This window comes from Dreissena polymorpha, chromosome 5 (genome assembly GCF_020536995.1).
Source record: "Dreissena polymorpha isolate Duluth1 chromosome 5, UMN_Dpol_1.0, whole genome shotgun sequence".
NCBI classification, from domain to species: Eukaryota; Metazoa; Mollusca; class Bivalvia; order Myida; family Dreissenidae; genus Dreissena; species Dreissena polymorpha.
This window is the reverse complement of record NC_068359.1, coordinates 102,662,830-102,686,968: the sequence shown is the minus strand read 5'-3', so window position 1 is coordinate 102,686,968 and position 24,139 is coordinate 102,662,830. Positions and strand designations below refer to the sequence as shown.

Genomic DNA, 24,139 nt, shown 5'->3' with positions numbered 1-24,139 from the left:
AGTATTGCTTATATACACACTTATTGTATGAAGAAGGACGGCCGAGTTGTCTAAGTGGTAGACTTTTTACTCCAGGATTCCAGGAGTCAGTGGTTCGAGCCCTGCTGAGGGTTACTTTTTTCTTTTTTAAATATTATTCTTGATTTTTACCTGAAGCTTTTTAGATCCAATGCTTATATTTATCAATATAAAGCATTTAATGACAAACTTCAAAACATGCCAAAATCTGTGAAAAGGCCCCTTTAAACCCTTTCCCACTCAGAAGCAAAGTGAAGTGACTATGTGCTAACAGCGTAAAACCAGAACAGCCTGCGAGTTACTCGCAGTCTGTTCAGGTTTTATGCTGTTTACTGCTCATCAGTTTCTAAGGGTTAAAAATAAAGCGTTTAAAAGTTGAATAATGTATAAGAAGTCTTTAATTAAATGTAACTTTCTAATGGACTCAAAATAAGTATCTAACTGGTAAAGGGTTAAGGAGTTGGGGTTAACCTGTTTTACCGGTGTGCAGTCAGCACACGGACCGATGTGAGGGTTATAAGGCTTATCGTTACTACTTATCAATATAATTATTTTTAAATGAAGATAATAGTCATTATTTGAGCGCTCATCACCGCCAAACCCCTATCATAATCTTCACAATCATTTAACACCTGCCACTAAAGTATATCTTTGTTGTCAATCATAATAATGATTTTCACGAGTGATTTATTGCCTTTTCCGTTTCATACACATTCAGTGCGTGTATTAAACTGGTTGCAAAAGAGTTAAAAGATATAAAATAGTGTATTATTATTGAAATTTGTATATATGACATTTCCGATTTTCCATCATTAGGTAAGCAAGAACAAATCAATGGTATAAAAACAACAACATTGAATTGTAATTGATTTTTTCGATCATTTTTACATGAACGCACGAACGCTTACTTAAATAAATGCAATTCGAATGCAATACCAATGTTAAAAATTTGATTTTATCATGAGATAGTAAAATAAACATGCGTTTATCAAATCATATCGTCTTATGAAGTCATCACTTAAATTGCTCAAGTGATTAATAGAATTGAGATGATTTGCTGATTAGATAAGATGAATATTTGTGAGATACAGCTGTCGTGGTCGGGTACGGGTATCGAAACTGCCTGGGTTCAGAGTCAATCAATGCTGTCACGTGACAGGAACGCAACTATTGGCGGGATGGTCTGGGTGGATTTTGTCAGCATTCTGTTTAAACTATGTGCAAGCAAGTAAAAACTTGAAACGATTTTACTCAACAACAAAAAATCTTAATTATTATTGAACAACGTTGTTGTTAATGACCAAAATTACCCACCTTCATTGTCCCTATACATTTACATGAATAATAATCGTTTGCATCAATTTTACGTGAGTACGGACATACAGTTAAAATTATTGCCAGTATATAAAGTTTTGAAGGCATTTGACTTGGGTCGAAAAGAAATCAGACCATCAAAAAAAAGCATAATCCAAACGTGACAATGTAGTGGAAACCCTTTTTTCTCTCGAATGTATTGATGGTTCAGAAAGTAGATTGCTGTTGTATTCATGTATCTTGAGGGTGCAAAAACCGTATAATTGTTGTATTGTTTATATGTTCATTCAGTTGGCCAGCGAAAAGTTCTGTTAAGGGATTTTTTCCAAATTAGAATATCTCGTCATGTCTTCGCGATGTTCTAGGAATCTGTCATTGCGCTTTCGTAGGAATACTGGAAACTCTTGGACATTCGAAATCGGAATCGAAAGAACGTTGGTATCCGAATTCTAAAAATCATTATGATAATGACGTAACACATTCTTACTGTGTGCCTTAAGTGTACCTTACTGAAGCACTGGCGTTATTTGTCAATTTTGATAGTCTTCTGATTCACGGTCATTTGAAAGAGAAAAAAATCCGGCAATAAGATTGTACATGAGGTTTTCTTTCTTTCGTTCAATATGTCTGCTCTTCACAGCACCACGAGCCGATTGAACACCGATAAAACCCTCCTTAAGTCGTAAGTCTTACGCTAATTTGTCGCGGAATCAGCAGTCCAATCTTCCCAATTAGTGTTCGAAGACATCTCCGTTGACTTCTTAGACTTGAAGTAGGTCTAATAATGCCTTAATCGAGTGGTAATGACTAATTTATCACCGGATCGTGCAATTTGTCATTCTTTAGTGGATGTTAGCCTGTCTAGGTTGTCATTCGGTGTCATTCCGTCTTAGTAGTGTAAAACGGTCAGCCATGTTTAGTCAGGTAAATTGGCACTGCAGCGTCTTTGAAAATCTTGATTAATGGGCAAATCGAATATCACCGTAAGAGAAATTCGTCTTTAACAAATCTAGAAAGAAAACCTTATAAAAACAAACAAGTGGTCAATCTAATATTCATCAAATACATTTGCAATTAACTCGGTGTGAATTGCAATCATAAGTTAAAACACAAACAGTACAACAAAGATATTTTAATAAAGAATATGAGCCGTGTTTTGTGAAAATGGGATTTAATGCATGTCCGCACAGGCTAATCAGGGACGACACTTTCCGTCTAAACTTGATTTTTGCCAAGAAGAGACTTTCTTTTCATAGAAAATATCATCAGCGGAAAGTGTCGTCCCTGACACTTCAAAGTGCACAGGCTAATCTGGGACGACTCTTAACGCACATGCAGTAAACCCCCTTTTCGCAGAGCACGGCCCAAAAGTATTGCATGACTATTTTAAAGTAAAAACAACATCGGCTATAAGCTTTAAGCAAGTTTGTCTCAACGCGGGAGATAATCACAATTTGTCAGTAAGTTAGGTGATAAAAGCATTATTTTATTTTTATTTTGTTTATAAAAAAACACAACGTCAAAAGATTCCAAATAATTGTGTTATACTTGTAACGATAGAGTTGACTTGCGAATGTTATCAAAACTTAACACTTTCTCTAACCAGATTACATTTTATATTGTTAACATTGTAAATACAACAAGATAGTCCTCATTCTTAATAAAATGTAAAGTAAACACCAGCATGGAGCAGAACTAACACTGGAGTGTATGCTTGGTTTGTAATCAATTGATTCGCGTTCTGGGAAAACTGGGCATAATGCATGTGCCTAAAATGTCATTACAGATTAGCCTATGCAGTCCACACAGGCTAATCAGGGACGACATTTTCCGCCTAAATTGGATTTTTGCTAAGAAGAGACTTTCTTTAAACGAAAAATATCATACAAGCGGAAAGTGTCGTCCCTGATTAGCCTGTGCGGACTGCACATGCTAATCTGGGACGACACTTTACGCACATGCATTAAGCCCAGTTTTCTCAGAACAAGACACAATTTAGTACCATGTCATTATTGTTTAATTACACATTATTATTGAGATGTATTTTCTGAAATAAAAGGTTATGTTTTAACTGAAATAAAATATATAAGGGTCATGGCATAATTGTGTACATAATTTCGCACCTATTGCATGATTTATATGGTCGTCTTTAGCCAGATAGTTTGTTTATCCAGGTAAGACATTTAGTACAGTGCCTGGAGCAATTTGTGACGATGACAATGTCATCCGGCAGCGATTATCACAAACTGCAAGTTGCAGTTTCAGTGCTGTTGTTGCCGCTGAAGATGTTTCATTTGATTCACCAGAAAGCTCTTAAAACTTAATTATATACTTTATATATCCCATTATTTTATCTCATTTTATAAAACTGACTGCCATTCTTTTTGGGTTTGTAAGAAACGGTCCTCGACAGAGGAACTCGTAATATTTTATTTATTTGCATTGCTAGCTCATTAATACATCATACCATAAAAGAAGTTGTTTTTCATCAATATACTCCAGAATCACTTACTGCGATTACTCAGCGGTCCAAAATAATAGGCGAAAATGATTTCTTCAAATCTCGCGGGAATCGTTAGAGGAATGAGAAATGGTTGTACCTTTATATCATTAGATGTCCGCCCGTTCATAATGCCCGTCTATCCTCATAATACCCAATAATTTGACATAAATTGCGTATTAATACTTGAAAACGAGGCAAAGAGGCGAGTGAAAATATAACGGGTTACATACCACCGTTTGGCGATAGTATCGCTATTGTACTGCCTTAAATGTCAGGAGTTCGGAGAGTTATATGTGCTTACAAAAACACATGGTTCTTAGCCCATTTAAGCCTAGTTGACTCTCCCATCCTTCAAAATCGGATCAATTTATTTCTGTAATAAGGGATGTCTTGTATATTTATTTCTATATTTAGAATATTTCTTACAGAAATCCCATTTAGCAAACAGCGCAGACCCTGATGAGACGCCGCATCACGCGGCGTCTCATCTGGATCTACGCTGTTTTCCACGGCCTTTTTTCTAGACGCTAGGCATAAATGGATTAATAAATTTCAGCGGTATGATAATTTACAATGTTAAAGAAGTTTAAAGAGTGTCGCGGCAGTTTTGTTTTTGTTAAAAATATAATTGTTTGAAAAATTGTCTGCAAATAATACATATAAATAGTACTTGACATGAAATAAAGGCATAGGGTCACCGGCCTTGGTGTGATTTTAATTCCAGTGACGCAACATGTTCTTTTGCATTAAAACAAACATTACATAAAGAATGCATTACATAAAATGTGAAAAACATATATTATTATAAGTTATATACGATCGATAAATAACTGTGTATACAAGTCACATATTTAAGAATCTGTGAAGTCTGCACAGGCTTATCTATGATGACACTTAACGCTTGTATGGTAATTGTCGTTTAAAGGAAGTTTCTTCTTAGCAAAAATCCAATGTAAACGGAAAGTGTCATACGTGATTAGCATGAGCCGTGCATATTGAATTCCGCGGGAGCCAAAAAGTACCAGGACGAAACAAACCGTCAACTTAATCGTATCAATGATTTATACGACAATATATTGTTGTTAAAATAGACGTTTTACATTAGGACCATATTGAAGGACATGTGAATCGAAACCAATTATAAAATATACTGAAATAATATAAGTTTGTTCTTAGGTTTTATTCTTTTTCGAAAAAGTTGTATAGAAATGCAATAATAGTTAATATGCTGCACGATGCTTGATGAGTCGAGTCTGGACAAACCTACAACTACGAACACAGTTAATGCAAAACACAGTTAATGCAAAAAAAATGGTCTTAGCCAGCGTCGTAGCCACGCTGAGGCACACCGAGGCAGTTGCCACGGCTACAATTTGCAGAGCAATGTTGAGATTACAAGGAAAAAAGGAAAATTTATGTCAAAGAATAAAATCTATATAAGAAATTGAGGCAATTTTAATGAATTTTAGACACTATGATATTCACAAACAAATATTATCATTGAGTACAATTGGCTCATGTTGAGGCAGATAATTATTTCAATTTAATAACTTCAATTGATGCCAAAATGGCTCAGCAAAATGATTTGGAAAATCCGTATATTTAACAAAGCGATCTGTTTTCTTCATATTATAAGGTAGATCTATATTATTTAGTATTTCAATAATAAATATATAAAGCACATTCTATTATCCATATATATATTATGGCTTGTATGAGAGAGCTGCGTCTGAATTGTTTCTTTTTCCATCTGACTTCAAATGAATTATATGACTATTTTTCTGTAGTTAAGGTTGTTACATCATTGTCGCTTCAAACACCGTTTATGGTAACAGAATCTAAAATTGACTATAAACATGTAGCAGATTTTTTTTGGTTAACTTTATTGATACTAAACGGTCATTTGTAGCGTCGACGATTCCGAAAATTTAGGTATAAAATGTGAATTAAATGGCCTTTAAAACGCACCAGAGACGTTCTAGGTATAAACAATTTACGGGGGCGGGGGACATGCCCCCGGAACCCCTAGAATGACCGAAGATACTGCCTCGGCTAAAATTTGGGTCTGGCTACGCCACTTTTAGCACTTATCTGTATACGAAGATGAGAGTCATGATGCCTGCCAATGAGACCACGAAACGTTGCGTGTTTTAAAGCAGATATCGTAATTCCTAACCAGACTGGCCAGACCGGTTTGCAGTGATGTTTAGAGCCCGTGACATAACATCCATTTTTGCGGCTAACGGACCAATAAACGCAACTCCACCGCAGCAAACCGCGGGAAACATGAAATATCAGAGCGGAGCCGGAATGTCTGCGAAGAAATGTCAAGACCATAAATGATCGTTCCGTCAATTGCAGCGCTAGGAAAAGGAATTTGACTCCAGTACCCTTTGGTGGTAATTTCTGTTATTGTTCGAGATTACAGATGAAATGGACGCCCATTATTTCTAGAGCAACAATGAGACATTGATAATTTACTGACTCAATACAAGTCAGCTCTGGAGGGCCATATATTTATATAAATTATGGTTTTAACATGTGAACATTAGGATTTCATCTTCAATAGGCATACAATTTAAGATCGCATGTTTACGCATCATATTCTTATTCTCTACATCTTCTGCGGTCGCGCTTAGTTCTTGACAAAGCAATCAAATCATGCATTTTGCGGTATTGCCGTACAAAGCATACGGACATTACAGCGTTTTTGTTTTTGTTCAGCACATAATTTGTTTGCGAATTGTAATAGTCAGCTGCACAAATATAAGCAATATTTGGCAAATTGATTAGTCCAAATATACATTTAAAGACACCGGAATAGCACTGAATTTACTCGCAGTGGGGATTTATGAAAAATTAAGAATGGCAAACATGTTTTAATATTTAAAACAGTTCAATCATACCTGCTTTAAGAGAATAAAACTTAATGGAAATAGTTATATATGTATAAATAAATTAAACAAACAAATAAAACGCTTATTAATGAAGATTTATTTAACTAGCGTCTTTTTTATCGCTACACTCGTTGGAAAATTTTATGGTTATCTTCAAACGGGCGCTAAATTAGTAATTAAAATTGGAATTGTCTGTCATAAAATCTTCGTTAAAGGACACCCAGTTATTGCACACGTGTGGTGCATGAAATGACATTTACAGCAAAATTGACCCAGACCGTGTACACGTGGCTTTGACGAAAACACGGCGGCTCTAAATGTTTCTCGCAACAGCCTTGTCCGACGGTACCGTGTTAACTCAACTTCCGCCAAATATCGTAGATCACTTAACGAGCGTCGAATGCCATTTATTTTACTCTAGTAATTGCTTAATGAAATATTAAATAGCCCTCTAGAAATTTTCTTCGTAGATTGACAAGATTTGATTGTGGGTTTTATAAACAGTTTATCGATCTTCATAACAGCCAGAAGACAGAACTTCAATAAGTCAGCAGACGACAATTTCTAAGGCGCGCGAGGAGTCTCGGTCGCAGTATTCCTGTTGCGCGCGCATACTTAAGGACGGTTGCTATGGCGATATCCACAGCCTGAGGATCGCACCAATATTGTTGCTCCCCAGGCATTCAGAAGAAGAAATATTTAATTGTCATATCAAGTGAAGAAATTAATTATCTGTCTTGAAACTTCAGGTATAATTGATCAAAACGCTACGGCGCCGGTATTAGGAACGTGCCGATTAAATACGGCCGATTAATTTACAATGAACACATTAGAGTGCATCAAGTGGAACCGATGAAAACAATGGCCTACAAAGACACTTAATCACTGGCTCTGTTTTCGACGCCCAATCGTTGGCTGTTCTTTTTCGTTCTAGATGCATGCAATATTAATGCCCCAGACTGTAAATAACACCGATTGGCAAAAGTCGCCGGGTTTTCAACACGTAATTCAAAACCTTGGAAACTAGCACCAAAGTCATCACATTCAAATTCACAGGTTGTGCAGCATTAGCATCAGCAGCATCGGCAGCAGCAGCAGCTACAACAGAAACAACACCATAATAGTAATCATGACCATTACCTTAAATTGTTTTACCAAAACCATCCAAATCATCGTCGTAGGCTAACGGTTCATCATCACAAAGACCTAAAAAATGCATAACAATGTATTTAATAGGTCTTTGATCATCACGATAAAAAATCGAAATGCCCTCATTATCATCATCACTAGCATAACCATCATAATCGCCGACTTCGCTTCCTTAATCTGAATACATGAAGTTGTATTTTTCATCCCATTTCCATGATGCAGATGTTTACATGTTTTACGCCTGTGGTGTTTCGGACATGAATATGCTGTGCTACTCAGACTCGCGACGGCTTCACAACGGCCAATGTAATCCTCGCTTTTATACCAGTGGTAAATAATTATAATATAACGTGTGCCTCATAATGCGAAAATGGGTTTATATTATATGCGAGTCTGAGTTACTCTTGAATGACCTGCGCGTTTGCGTAATCTGGTCAGGAGCTACCCTGCCCATGACACCTTGCGCAGGCTGGACAGGAGCTACCCTGTCCATGACACCTTGCGCAGGCTGGTCAGGAGCTACCCGGTCCATGACACCTTGCGCAGGCTGGACAGGAGCTACCCTGTCCATGACACCTTGCGCAGACTGGGCAGGAGCTACCCTGTCCATGACACCCTGTGCAGGCTGGGCTGGAGCTACCCTGTCCATGACACCTTGCGCAGACTGGACAGGAGCTACCCTGTCCATGACACCTTGCGCGGACTGGGCATGAGCTACACTGTCCATGACACCTTGCGCAGGCTGGGCAGGAGCTACCCTGTCCATGACACTTTGCGCAGGCTGGTTATGAGCTACCCTGTCCATGACACCTTGCGCAGGCTGGGCATGAGCTACCCTGTCCATGACACCTTGCGCAGGCTGGGCAGGAGCTACCCTTTCCATGACACCTTGCGCAGACTGGGCAGGAGCTACCCTGTCCATGACACCTTGCGCAGGCTTGACAGGAGCTACCGTTCCCATTACACCTTGCGCGGACTGGGCAGGAGCTACCCTGCCCATTACACCTTGCGCAGACCTTGCAGGAGCTACCCTGTATATGACACCTTGCGCAGGCTGGACAGGAGCTACCCTGTCCATGACACCTTGCACAGGCTGGGCAGGAGCTACCCTGTCCATGACACCTTGCGCAGGCTGGACAGGAGCTACCCTGTCCTTGACACCTTGCACAGGCTGGGCATGAGCTACCCTGTCCATGACACCTTGCGCAGACTGAACAGGAGCTACCCTGTCCTTGACACCTTGCACAGGCTGGTTATGAGCTACCCTGTCCATGAGACCTTGCGCAGGCTGGGCAGAAGATACCCTGTCCATGACACCTTGCGCAGGCTGGGCCGGAGCTACCCTGTCCATGAAACCTTGCGCAGGCCGGGCAGGAGCTACCCTGTCCATGACACCTTGCACAGGCTGGGCAGGAGCTACCCTGTCCATGACACCTTGCGCAGGCTGGACAGGAGCTACCCTGTCCATGACACCTTGCGCATGCTGGGCAGGAGCTTCCCTGTCCATGACACCTTGCGCAGACTGGGCAGGAGCTACCCTGTCCATGACACCTTGCGCAGGCTGGGCAGAAGATACCCTGTCCATGACACCTTGCGCAGGCTGGGCAGGAGCTACCCTGTCCATGAAACCTTGCGCAGGCTGGGCAGGAGCTACCCTGTCCATGACACCTTGCGCAGGCTGGGCATGAGCTACCCTGTCCATGACACCTTGCGCAGGCTGGTCAGGAGCTACCCTGTCCATGACACCTTGCACAGGCTGGTCAGGAGCTACCCTGTCCATGCCACCTTGCGCAGGCTGGGCATGAGCTGCCCTGTCCATGACACCTTGCGCAGGCTGGGCATGAGCTACCCTGTCCATGACACCTTGCGCAGGCTGGGCAGGAGCTACCCTGTCCATGACACCTTGCGCAGGCTGGGCAGGAGCTACCCTGTCCATGACACCTTGCGTAGGCTGGACAGGAGATACCCTGTTCATGACACCTTGCGCAGGCTGGGCATTAGCTACCCTGTCCATGACACCTTGCGCAGGCTGGGCAGGAGATGACCTGCCCATGACACCTTGCGATTGCGCAGGCTTGGAAGGAGCCACGCGGGCCACATATGACAAAAGACCCATTTTCACATGAAGCTTGTCATATAGTTATCTTGAGCAGCCTAAGCAATTCTGCTATTATCATTTTCAAATCCAGTCGAATTTTATCAGCGTCTGCTCTTAGATACAAATACAATATACACTAAATCGGGCTTGTGTGACCCAGGTCGTTTACAAAAACGGATATTTGGTCAGCATTCCATGAAAATGGTCGTCTATATGGTGAAAAAAACAACGTTAACTCTTGTACAAAGCTGCACTGCGACACAAAATTATTATTGTAACTGATTGTTAAGATTTTGCACCTCTGTGAAGGTTTTGTGATAAAACAAAGTCTCTGATCAACCTTGATTGCTTTATTGTTCGCGATCGACGGAAATATAAAAGTAATTTAGAAATGCAAAATAACGACACATGTATTAATTTTTTTCGGAGATAATTTTGTTTAAGAGCGAAAGTTCGCGCGCTACCTTTGAACATCATTAATCAAGGCGTTGGGGGTTATCGTTTCCGAGAATCACAGGTAATGAATAGGGCCGCCGAAATCCCGAGGGTCGGGGGACCATCCTTGATCGGTAATAGTTGCTTTTAGCCAAGATTGGATGCGATATCGTCGTGAGGTCCCTAGAAAGCGACTCGGTCATTAATTCAAATAAAGTATCTGTCATTCGCAGTAATATTCTATTGTTTTGTTTCTTGTATTTTCTATTTCTCACCGTTACGCGTGCTTCATTAACGCTGTATCTTGAGCGATGAAGGTATTGTGAAGCTCTATTAATTTCTTGTAATTGCATTTTTGTTATCATTTTATCGCGTTTGTGTGCTGTAAATGCGATGCCGAGTTTTTATATCATTTACTTGAAAGGTTTTATAAAGGAAAAAAAGGAAACGATAATGCATTAACACTCCTTTAGTAGTTAATATATTGAATGAAAGTAATGCAAGTGTTAAAAGTATTATATAGTGAAAGTCTGTATTGCGAGGAATGTCATATGAATGTGATGTATAAGAAGGATATCATAGGTCGGATTACACTTATCCCGATCCCCATTGGGTCCCATTATAAAAATGCCAACTTTCAAGGCATTTGTTTCCTATACTTTAAATTGTGCGAGCTTGGTTTCATTTTAAAGATCAACCTGTCGTCTACCAATAATTTTACTCAAAAGATACCTTCTCACATCTTCTTAAAAATCAAAATTCGCCCAACTGCATGCATCCTCGGTAAACATGGTTAGCAGTGAGTTTTCGACAAACGCGAAGTACTTCAATTAACTCGACCCAAACGTTCATCTTTCAACGTAGTCCCCAATATAAATCACTAAAATGTTGCAGACACATGTACGGTATGATATGGGGAAATAACCGCAAAGGCATGTATCCGATCGCTAGATGGCTTTAAAATCAGAAGAAAAAATGAACTCTTAAGCAATATGCACTACCGGTACTTTCAAATGACCCACGGATGGACACACTATGATTTAGTGGCATGTAACCTTTTCAAACGCTCCTTGAATAACAACACACTAAACTTCAACGGAACGACTTTCCGAATCCAATGTTTTCAGCGTACATACTGATACACTATTCAATAATTTAGCTATATTTACGCATTGTGTATACGTACTAAAAATATATAATCATGAACTAGCCAGCCCTTGAAGGTTTTGAAATTAGGGATTTCTCTGATGTTTGTCGCAAGGTACCATGTAAATACGGATCTGGCTAGATCTTTGTTTTACTACGGACAACACACACTACATGTATTCACCAAATAACTATAAACGAAAGTCTTAGAATTTTTTTAGAATTTTCATAATGTAAAACAAAAACTGACACTTAAACAGTTGGTATATTATCGTTAAAATGTTCAGTCTAACATGGCATTTACCATTAACATCATTCTTGATCACGATTGGTGTACATGCATACGCACATGTGCACTTTATTTAAAGGGGCCTTTTCACAGATTTTGGCATGTATTGAAGTTTGCCATTAAATGCTTTATATTTATAAATGGAAAAATTGGATCTAAAAAGCTCCAGTAAAAAAATAGAGTAATATTAAAGATAGGAAAAAGTAACACTCAACGGGGCTCGAACCACTGACCCCTGGAGCCCTGGAGTAAAATGTCTTTCACTTAGACCACTCGCTCATCCGTGCTCATACCATAAGTGATGTTTTTTTATACTTTATATAAGAAATATCTTTTTTTTTCAATCGTTTCGCGTCGCAACGCTTTATCATTTTCATGTTTTTAAATAGTCAAAAGATGCACATAATGGCTATTTAAGAGCATGGCAAATGTTCAGTATTACTGTTTCCTCCCAAATATCATTACTACAGCGAAAATTTGCGAATCTGAAACATTTTTTTTTAATTTTGTCAATTTACCAACGCGTGAAAAAGGCCTCTTTAAGTTACAGCATCGCCTCTACACAGTTAACAGTCCGTTTGCAATTCAAGTTCAAAGTATAGTTAAATGAATCGGGACTTATTGTTTTAAAACGGTCGATTGAAAATTAATGATACTAACTGCAATACAGAACTTGCAGTTTCAGTTTATTACCATAGCACTTATTAAACATCATAGATATAAACTTGGTTGTTACCATGCGGCTTCTTTTGATCACCGCATTTTACAGCACATTAACCATTAAGTTTAACTGTTGGTACTGGAAGTCGATTTTTCACGCATGCACATAATGCGTCTCTACAATATGTAGATACCAGTGATCACTGACATTATATTTTATTATATCAATAATATCATCGCACCACTGTGGCAATCAGAAACTTTTAACGAAGTCTTCATAGAGATGATAGTGCAACTTCATTATTTAAAAGCTTGTAGGAAATTCATTAGATTTGAAAGATTGATAAACATATTCTTTAGGGAATCTGCCTCATTATTTATTCATTAACGGAATTTCTGTCCTTCGTCTTCCTAATGTCGCAGAACACCTCGACGCCATCTTGTCAATTACTTTCAGCGCCATGTCGAGTGCATTGACTTTTCACGTGAGTGACGTGACGTAAAATTGTTTCACTGGTGTAAAGAAAAAAAATAGTGGCGATTGTGGTAATTGTTTTGATGGTGATATCACTGATGATGATGAAGCTGCTGACAATAATGCTGCTGCATGCTGCTGAAGATGATGATGATGTTGATGATGACGATGTTGTTGTTGTTTATGATGATGATGATGGTGGTGGTGGTGGTGGTGGTGAAAATGAAAAATGTCTTTTAGTAATTAACGTATTTTGAAAATTATCGATGGAAAGGATTACGAAAGCTTTTTTATGTCACCGATTTGATTATCGATATCCATAAAAGAAAGTATATTGTGACATGTTTCTTAGTCAGGAGTGTACTCCCACTTGTTTGAACAATCGGTTTTATTTCTTGTTTAAAGCTTTGGCAATAGTTGTGAAAGTTGACATTTTCTAAAGTACGAACACGGCCTTTTAAATAACAACAACAACGACGACGACGACACAGTTTCTTCATTAAATCAGATCTGCAAAACAATTCCAATAAGGTACTTGTTCAATTATTTCGATGTCAAATGGTCCCTGAACTGCCAAATACAATAATGAAAGACTAATTGGACATATATCACATTCGCTGCCTTCCCACGACCGAATTCTCACCTTTTGCTCTCGAATTTTTGCTTTCCCACAAGAGCTTTTAGCGAACGCATACAACTCGTGATCTTTTCATCTTACAGAAATTAATTCGCCACCTGTATTTTTTAATATCATGCGAAAGTTTCTTTGTCATCGATGTAAGTTTTGCGCAACTGGCTGTTTGCACACACATATCGAATGGGTTTGTCTAATCTAGCGGGGATTTACAGAAACACATCATCATCATCACAATCATTATTATTGTAAGTATCAATATGTATACATAGAGTAGTGCAGACAGCACCATCTAATCTTGAAGGTCATTTCACGTACATGCATTAAGCCCCGTTTTTCCAGAGCGTTGTTAATTTATTTCCATTTCAATAATGACATAGTCTTTTTCCAGTCAGGATGCTCTGTGCGAAGTTTTGTATTTCTGTCATCAGTGATTTATATGCCATGACGGTGCTATAAAATAATGTAATAATTACTAATTATTTATGTGTGTACATGTATTTATCTACAGCTTTTCGTAAAACGATAAAGTAAACTGTGTGTAATATGTTACGAGATTTCGCCTTTTATGGGCCCTTTACGAAGAACATCATCAATACAAGTTTAACGCCTTGTAAATTTGTTTAAATATTAATTATTTTATTCGTGAAATGTTAAAAGAAACTTTTCACAGATTTTGGCATGTATTGAAGTTTGTCATTAAATGCTTTAAAATAATGTTAACACTAGACCTAAATAGCATCAGAAAAGATAATAAAATTAAAGAAATAAAAAAGTTATCAACTGGGCTCGAATCACAGTCCCCTATAGTAAAAACCTTACAAATAAGCCACTGAGTCATGCGTTGAACACTCTTCAATGATTTTTCTTTGAGAGGAAAGTTTATGTCGAATGTGAACAAATTCAATCCCTCTATTTCGCAGATTAATTTTCTGAAATACAGACATAGCCCAATCAGAATCAGGGTGCAGGATCACGTGACTTTATGGGGTTCTCAAATGAATGTTAATGACTGAAAACACACCGGTAAGTGGTGCTTTTTATGCCCCCGAAGGTTGGCATATAGTGATCGCATGTGCGTCTGTCTGTCTGTCTGTCCGTCCGTTTGTTTTTCTGTCTGTCCGTCACACATTTGCGTTTAGGTTTCGATTTTGTTATGCGGCGTATTGAAATGTGAAAAAAAAACATCAGAAGTACTTGAATACGCCTATGTTCTTGTCCAAAAATTCAGAATACCCAATACTAATAAACACAGTTGTGCTGTACGCAACGTGATATTGTCACCGATTTCAGATGTATTCAATGATGTAGTCTTAAATCTGAAGATATCAGCATTAACTGCAAAAATAACGGTCTTTTATGCACTTAAAGTTCTTGCATAAAAATTTCAATAACTTGAGATATTTGCACATATAACGTTCGGTGTGTTTTCATTCTGCCCAGCACCTGTGTAAACCCCGTTGATTCTGCAGCCTGTAATTAATCATTGTGTAATCTATGTCCTATTAACGTTTGTTTTTATAGGTGGAGTTTTCAGGGTGGAATTTCCGTTATAATATTGATGCCGTGTGTTTAATCTCAGAAATAATAACACATAACTTTCATTTACTGTGATCGTTTGTTTTTAAATACACGCACAATGGAAACTCTATTTATCTTATCAAAATCGTTGTCGAGTTAAGGCAAATGAATAATTGTAACATACCAGTACGTTCCTGTAAAATATAACTACCATATCAGGGGGGCACGCGTATGCGGGAGCTTACCGCGTTTAAGTGAGAAAGTTGTTGCAAAACTTCAAAGATGGCGTCGTTTGTTGGATTTTCTTAAAGGAAGGGAGGATATTTTCACCCGGTAAGCCCGTTTGTATTTATAATTATTTTAAATGAATACGCCGTTTCGGCTCTCTTGTGTGTGTGCTTCCCTCGGTTTTTTGTTTCAAGATCGTAGACGTCGGGATAAAAAAGTTATTGAAGGAAAACCGTCCACAAATCTGTTGTCTACTTACGGGACGTTCGAGAAATTGGATGTACAAATATCACTTTCTCTTATAATACACAGTATTGACACAAGTGAACAGTAAAATATAACTAAAATCATGATTATTTCATTTTACCGACGCCGTTTTATCACTGATTATTAATTTATTGGCAAACATTATTGGTTTAACCCCCTTATTTGGAACTGACTTCCTTTTAAGCACATTTTGGGACCTGACTTCCAAATGACAAACAGCTCTTTCATATGTAAAAGAGCTTGACATGATATACCTACCCATCTTAAATAAAGTGTATATGTGTACTTCAATATTATAGTTTTATAGCATGTTACGTGGTGCAATATAAGTGTTTTCTTAATCACGTTACTTACTGTAGAATAATAATAATGCTGTTCGAAAAACCTGCCGACCAATTGAATCAATTCACCTATTTTCAAGAAGATGGGTTGTGTGGTGGCTGATGTACGAGATAATAGAACGTTTATCTTTCAGTAATATTATAATTAATTTCATGTATTTTATGACGTGTCAACCTTATTCTACTATGAACTTTTTTTAACCATTCTTTTACTGTCTTTTCAGATGATGCAGGTTAAAGGGCGAAAATAAGTGCATCTTTCGTTGCAGTATATGTAATGAGGAATATTACATCAGGGGAGGATTGAGATATCATGCCCCATTCATGGACCACATGAGTTTAAATGTAGAATATGCAAGAAAGAATCCTTCAACAGAGCCGGACTAAAACAGCAAATAAAAATCACGAACATAACAAAACATGTACAGCTGATGTTTGTAGTGTTTTTGTTTTATTTATAAAGTCTACATAGACACGTCTGACATATAATTGCTATGAGTGCTACTTACTTACACGTTTTATTCCGAATATGTCATGATGCTAGTTTCTCACTTTGTTTTGAAAATAAACCATTATCTCTGTTACGTCATTTCTTCCTACGATGTCTCTGCATACATTTTCAATTGTATTCAGCACTTACATACATGAAAAAAAAATTTGGGTCGGAATTAATTCGTTATGCATTTAACATATTAACATTACTTACGATTAGAAGGCAATGTTAGGAGCAAACGAAATAATCTTTCTAAGTGAACCAATACTTTATTCCCTCAATACAACAGTCATAAATAATATGTATTCACATAGGTATAAAAGAGAAAAAACATACATGTATAAAAATTATAATGATCACTTCTACTGAAATCATATCGTGTATTACATTTGCACAAATCTTTCTATCCACTACAAATTCACTTTTTGCGATTATAATATAGTGACCAACTCAGAACTGGTTTAAAAGAAGGTCGTCCAAAATGTGTCACATCAAAGTCACATACATGTATCAGTATCGTTATGGTGAAACGCGCCAAATGTCATTGTATTAAATAAACAATTCATATTTAAGTATCATAAAAAAACATCCACCGATATGCATCTTCTAAGCAGATGTCAGGTATTCCAAATTGCTTCATGTATTCCGAATCGCAACAATAGCAGTATTTGGTTACATCAACCTTATACTAGTATCAAACCGGCTTTACCCTCTTTTGTTTTTCATTACACTTTTATTGCACGTATATGTGATTGTTTGACAAGGTACTTCGACGTAATCTTTTTTGTTTGATTGGTGGGTTTTCATGTACCTATCGCATTCTAGAGCGGTACACACTTCGTTACGCCGTCTTTTTTAATCTTGGCATCCTCAACATATATAACTGGCGTCTAGATATCTGGAAATAGTAAGCATAGTATTCCGTTGGATGCATATTCAAACATGAGTATGTCCATATGTGTTAAAATAAACAGGTAAGAATTACACTGTGTTTATAATACCGTTGAATGTCTTATATTACACACACTAAATGTTAGCGTTAAGTACGCGATAAAACATATAATAATACAAATTAATAATAAAACAATTAATAGAAAAAAAGAAAACTCTTTATTTCTTCAAGTGAAAATGTTTTCCAAGACATTCGCACCAATGCGGAATTCATTCACGAAAGTTATTTCGCATAAAACCTTGTAACATAGGAAAGAGCTGTTAATCATTTGGAAGTCACGTCCCAAAATGTGCTTAAAAGGAAGTTTAGTTCCAAAAATGGGGGTTAACCCGTTATAATTCGGCATTAAATGAATTAATAGACATAACAACGCGTCGAGATAATAAAATATTCGTGATTTATGTTATATTTTACTGTACACATGCACAAATACTGTTTATTATGAGAGAAAATGATATTCGAACATCCAACATCTCGAAGGTAAAGAAATTAAACAACAAATTTGTCGACGGTTTTGCTTCAATAACTTTTTTATTCCGACGTCTACGGTTTTGAAAAAAAAAAACGAGGAGAGCACAAACACCGTAGAGCCGAAAGGGCGTATTCATTTAAAAGAAATATAAATATAAACTGGCTTACCGGGTGAAAATATCCGCTACTATTTCACGAAAAACACTTAAACGACGCCATCTTTGAAGTTTTGCAACAACTTTCTCACTTAAACGCGGTAAGCTCCCGTATACGCGTGCCCCCCTGCATATTGGACAAGTATTTCTGTAGACAGAAACTAAACACGCAAACGAAGGAATTAAAAGTGGATTTCTTTGAATTGTTTGCGATGTACAACCATTAGCGTTTTGAGAAAATGGGGGTGGCGCGAAAACAGAATATGCGACGAGAAAAACCATCATCAGATGTTCGAATGAAAAAGAAGTAAGTAGTAAGATGTAAAAAAAAGTACTTTGTAATCGATATTAATCACCTATCCGATTACATCATGTTCACGCCTGGAACATCTGAAACAGCTAAAGTAAGAACTCTCACATACAAGACAAAAAATGATTTGAGCCGCGCTCTGTGAAAAGTGGGTTTAAGGCATGTGCGTAAAGTGTCGTCCCAGATCAGCATGTGCAGTCCGCACATGCTAATCAGGTACGACACTTTCCGCTTATATGATATTATTCGTTTTAAGAAAGTCTCTTCTTAGAAAAAATATAGTTTATTCTGAACGTGTCGTCCCTGATAAGCCTGTGCGGACTGCACAGGCTAATCTGGGATGACACTTAACGCACATGCATCAAACCCCCTTGTTCACAGAGCACGGCCCCATGGTGGCAATTACTCCTGTAATTAAATATGCGTTTCAGTTTCCTTACGCATTTTGTGTGTGTGCGATTACATGCTTGCAGTTTTTATCTTCAAAATAAAGTTACTTGTTTAGCTCTTTTAACAAAGGAACGTGGAAGGATTACACCTATAAGTCAGTAATTTTGTTGTTTAAAAGTAAGTGCTATGTCAACAATTACTCGTTACAAAATACGTTTAGTTGCAAATCGAAATGACAACAAAACGTTGTGAATTAATCAGTTATTTAATCTTAAATAAAACATTTGTTAATATCAAATTACTTTGTATTACATACATTTTACTTTATTTTTGAGTGAGTCAAAGACATTTTGCCTTCGTGTGTTACTTTATGTATGAAAAAGATGAATCTCGTGAAAGTGACTAAATACCTTTGTAAGCAACAACGTAGTGTAAATTGATTTCACAAAGTCATCACAATATATACGTGTAGTTTTAATGCATAAGCGTGATTGAAATACGAAAAAGGCCCCTTTAAGGGGAGGCGGGTTGGGAATTGGGTGGGATGGTACGAATTATCTGCCCCTCTCTTAATCCGTCTAGCAAATGCGACTATGTATATGTTCATTTGAGTAGAATACATGTATATACTATATATAAGCACTTGATTCTAGACAAAATCGAATGCAAACCTGACGTCAATGCTTCCATCGTCTTCATAATAATAATACGTATCAATAAATATACATGTATATATAAATGGACATTCATTTACTACTTATGTCTGATGTTTCATAAGAGATAGTATATTTTTGGACACTAGCTGACTGTAAACAGAACCACTGAGCGCAATTCTAAAATGTCAGATACATTCGACCGTTCTATTGCTGTCGTGGATATTCCTGGAACAAATTTGCTTAATATACTACTTGTTATTCGACAATTTATGCATGCTGCGACTAGGAAATTATTCTTGAGAGTATACAAATAAAGAACACAAGACGAACATACGGAATGTTGGAGTTTTCTTGGTATTCACTACAACAGCTGTATATAAACGTGAATAAAACGACGAAGTCATAATGGTATTGATAATGTACACGGCGTTTCATCAAATATTTGGCATTTAATGAGTATAAAGCTCAGAAGGTAACGCGATGGACTAAAAATCAGAAAATATCGGTTCGATCCCCGACCCGGCCACATAACGTGTGTGGAGACTGGTCATAACATTCTTTCTATGGCCGCTACCATTGATTCCAGTAGGCAAGGAGTCTGTAATTGGCACACGTATCAAGGAAAAGCCACGGCCGTTAATCACGAGCGCCACCTCTTTTTTGAGATGCATTAATAAATGAGCATTGTCCGATTTTTAAAATAATGCGATATATGCTGAAAACCGTATAAAACCTTATCAACCTGTGCAATTATCGATGAAATTTTAAAACATGCGGGCCTGAGCGCCACCTCAGAAGTTGCATTGGCTCATTTATTAATGCATTTCAAAAAGAGGCGCCCGTGATTAACGACCGTGATTGAGCTGGTAAACTGGCCGCCGTGACATGACTAAAATAACGTTAACAACGGCGACCAGTCAAGGTCAACAAACAAACAATTGCGAATAGATAAACTCTAAAACAATTTGTCGGTATTTTATCACTTTAACTTGTGACTCGTTGAGGTCATTTGGTAAGTATTAGTGCACTTATATTCAGGTATCTTTTGGGATTTTTTTCATAATATTTTTCAGATAATATCTGAAAATTATCATGAAAAAAACCCTAAAGATACCATATTAAACTGAAAAAGTTCAATGCGGTTTTTGGGGAAATGTATAGATCCTAGAATATTGAATAAGGAATATTACATGTTTCGGTACAAAGTTTATATAGATATCACAAAACATCGATAACTATCGCCACGTACTAATTGTTGAGTCGCAAGTCTGATTTTAAATAAAATTGTATCAAGTGCTTCGTGCATTGTTTTTAATTAATGACATTCCACATCAATAATTTACATTTATATTATGTCCAGGGATACAAAATCTTTTTAGGTTACGCGAAAATACATTCCTTCCTTAAAATAGTATAATGTTTTATGTCAATTTTAATATATTTTTAATATACCACCACATATTGTTCAAAAGATAAAGGTCAAACAATACAAAAACACCATTTTTGAAACGACTGTAAGTTGTTTCTCAAAATATTAACCGTAACATAAACACATGGGTTTTAAAGGGCCCCGAGACAGCCGTTTTAAGCTAATATAAATGTGCAAAAAATTGTGAAGCTAGAAACCACTATTACAAAGCATCATTGTTAGAATGTTGTAATAGATACAATGATTTAAATCAAGTTTACCGTTTATAAAAGAAGTAAAACATACCATTATATAGCTACATACATTGTAAGTCATTCGTGATCAGCGCATTTCAATAAACTTCAGTTCGAATAGGTATTGGATGACTGCAATACGTATTATGTTATTAAGTTACAGCACACGCACTGTATTACATGTATGGGCCACATTTCTTTGTGTTTTTAATGTTGATATTTTGTTATCAATATGCAAAAAAAGAAAATACACGAGCCAGTGAAGACTTGTGTAATTTATCTCTGTTATCCACGAAATGTACGAAGGTTTAATGCAACACATGTCCGAACGCCTTAGGTAGCCGAATAGCACTCAAGATGTTACCAAGCGCCATTTCGCGGGGATCAAACACACGCATTTGCGAAGGCATTGTGCCTGGGGTGATCGGTGGAGTTTGATATTAGATATATACGATATTGTTTATGTCTGTTTGTTGTAGCATGATTAAACGATGATAATTCAGTGTGTTCTCGTGTTTCGATGGGCGAATGAAGTCGGAGATAAAGTCGTTTTAATATGGGGCTAATCAACTTGAAAACAACTTACGTTCATATTGCTAGCTCAACCATATAAAAGAAAGTACATGTATGCGTCTATCAGATTTATCAGGTTTAAGGGGTAATATTATCAGTATGTTTAATTATTATACATGAATAATTTTCTACGCTGAGCGGATTCTTCAATCCCTTTAGGGTGTTATTACATATTTATCAGGAATACATACGTGTAATTCGAAATATAAATTTTACGAGATGTTTCATTTTTTCCGAACGATAACAACGGTCCTTAATAAGAAGATTAAAAAAAAAAAGTATATTAAATTCATCAAAACTGTAATATCTTTGGTGTTAAACATACCAATAATTAGTTAAGTAAATGTTAGTTTGCAGAACATTTAATTAATAAAACACGGGCCGTTTGCACAGTCACCTTTGGGTACGAACGCGTGGAACATTAATATAATTATATGCTATATTTGAATTTATTTCGATTCTAATATAATCTGGAAAATAAAATGTCAAAGGAGCACGATAAAATATATATACATATATATACATCATTATTGCTGCGTTAAGTACACCGTAGTTTTTTGCATCATAGCTCACGATAGTTTTGCATCGTATCTCACAATAGTCAATACTTTAGTTATATGCTTCATTGGGTATTTATTATAATTGCTTCAAATTCAATTAAGGTAAATTAAATTGCAGTGCACATCAAATGTTTTCAGTCCATTTATTTATATTCATTTATAATTAAAATATAACTATGCAGAGTTATTCAACGTTCCCGTGCGTGAGTGCATGCGTACACTGAAATTAAAGGCATGTTTTGACTGTAGAACACGAATTTCCGTTAGCGTTAAGGTACCTTTTCACAGATTTTGGCATGTATTGAAGTTTGTCATTAAATGCTTTATAAACATTTGATCTAAAAAGCTCCATCAACAAAACAGTAACTCTCAACTGGGCTCGAACCACTGACCCTTGGAGTAAAGGCTATCGCTTAGACGACTCGGCCATCCGTACTCGCACAATGAGTGGTGTATTTTATTATATTTTATATTAGCAATCCTTGTAGTATCACAACATATAAAGATTAACGGCAACAACAGAACTCTCCTAATTATTCAATCGTGTCGCGTTGCAACGCTTTATCATTTTCAGGTTTTTTAATCGTCAAAAGATGCATATAATGGATATTTTAGAGCATGGTAAATGTTCGGTATAACTGTTTCCACACAAGTATCATAACTGCAACGAAAATTTGCGAATCTTAAACAATTTTTTTTTTATTTTGTCAATTTACCAAAACTTGAAAAGGCCCCTTTAAATAAGCTTCATTTGAATAGAAATAATAATAAAGCACTTTATCGGACTTTCTCAATAAACAGTAAAAACATGCGTTAAAGGAGGGTAGAGGATGAGATTCGGTTATCAATCGTACATAGTCTAATCAGATATAATAGATTCACACTACAACAATATTACGCCACATTTCGCCGCATAAATGGGTACCGGCGCGTATATACGTTCCATTTCGTTTTTAATACGTACATGCGGAAAAAGGGATGCACTTGTGCAGACAGCTTTAACGATGGCAGTAGAAAAATGATTGCTTGAGATTGCTTGTTCATATATGAGGCCCGCTCTGGAAAAATGGGGCTTAATGCATGTGAGTAAAGTGTCGTCCTAGATTATACTGTGCGGTCCTCACTGTCAGTGTTTTGTCCACTCTTCTGTCTCCATATTGTTTACAAATATTGTACATGTTTCTGTTTTACACAGTAACCAGCTGCAATAAGTTTGTTTAAGATGAAAACTTAGATCGAAATCATGATCAGATGAACGTGTAAATTGCCGCGTACATCTAATAAGTAATTAGTTGTGTACGAGATGATTTTCTGTCGATGCGCTTTTGGACAAGTGTTTTGTCGTTACTGACTGAAATCACTATCATTTTGAGTATCATAACAAGACGTTGGAGTACCAGAAGCGATGCCATCAGCAACAACTTCGCCACCTCCTCGTCATCATCATTACAATCAACAGTATTGTCCTATGAATTGCATCCGTCTTTACATTTTTTAAATACTATTTAAATATTAGTTAAAAATACCGTCGATATGGCTTTTAAAAATACACGTATGCCAAAGAACGTTTCTAAGTCAACAATACTTATTCAAACCTTCTAGCTTAAATATTTATTATTTTGTATATGTTTAAATAAGACATGCATGCATGTGTAAATATGTATCAGCGGCGAATTGTTATTGTGTCTGTAATTAATTGAACAATATAAAAGATGTGGTAACCTTAAACAAAATCAATATTTAGTAATACAAATCAGGTATGTTTCCATCATTTCAATGCAGCTTCGTTTTTCTGCAGAACCGTGCAGCTTATCACCGGGTGACCAGGTACTGTTCTAAGCCAATCTAATTAGTCGCCAAGTCTAACACATACAGTAATTTATTGTTATTTAAGTGTCAACGAACGTTACAGTCTTTGCGAAGTCGTGATTTTCCTCCACAA

General features: G+C 36.9%; 1 protein-coding gene across 1 annotated transcript; it reads right to left on the bottom strand.

Annotated features, from left to right (window-relative positions):
- Positions 1–7,782: 7,782 nt before the first annotated feature.
- On the bottom strand, positions 7,783–9,997 carry LOC127831521 (microtubule-actin cross-linking factor 1, isoforms 6/7-like). Its single transcript, XM_052356504.1, has 2 exons — positions 8,327–9,997; positions 7,783–7,830 (listed from the first exon to the last, which is right to left on the bottom strand). Exons 1-2 carry the CDS (start codon positions 9,995–9,997, stop codon positions 7,783–7,785), a joined length of 1,719 nt encoding a protein of 572 aa, XP_052212464.1.
- Positions 9,998–24,139: the final 14,142 nt, after the last annotated feature.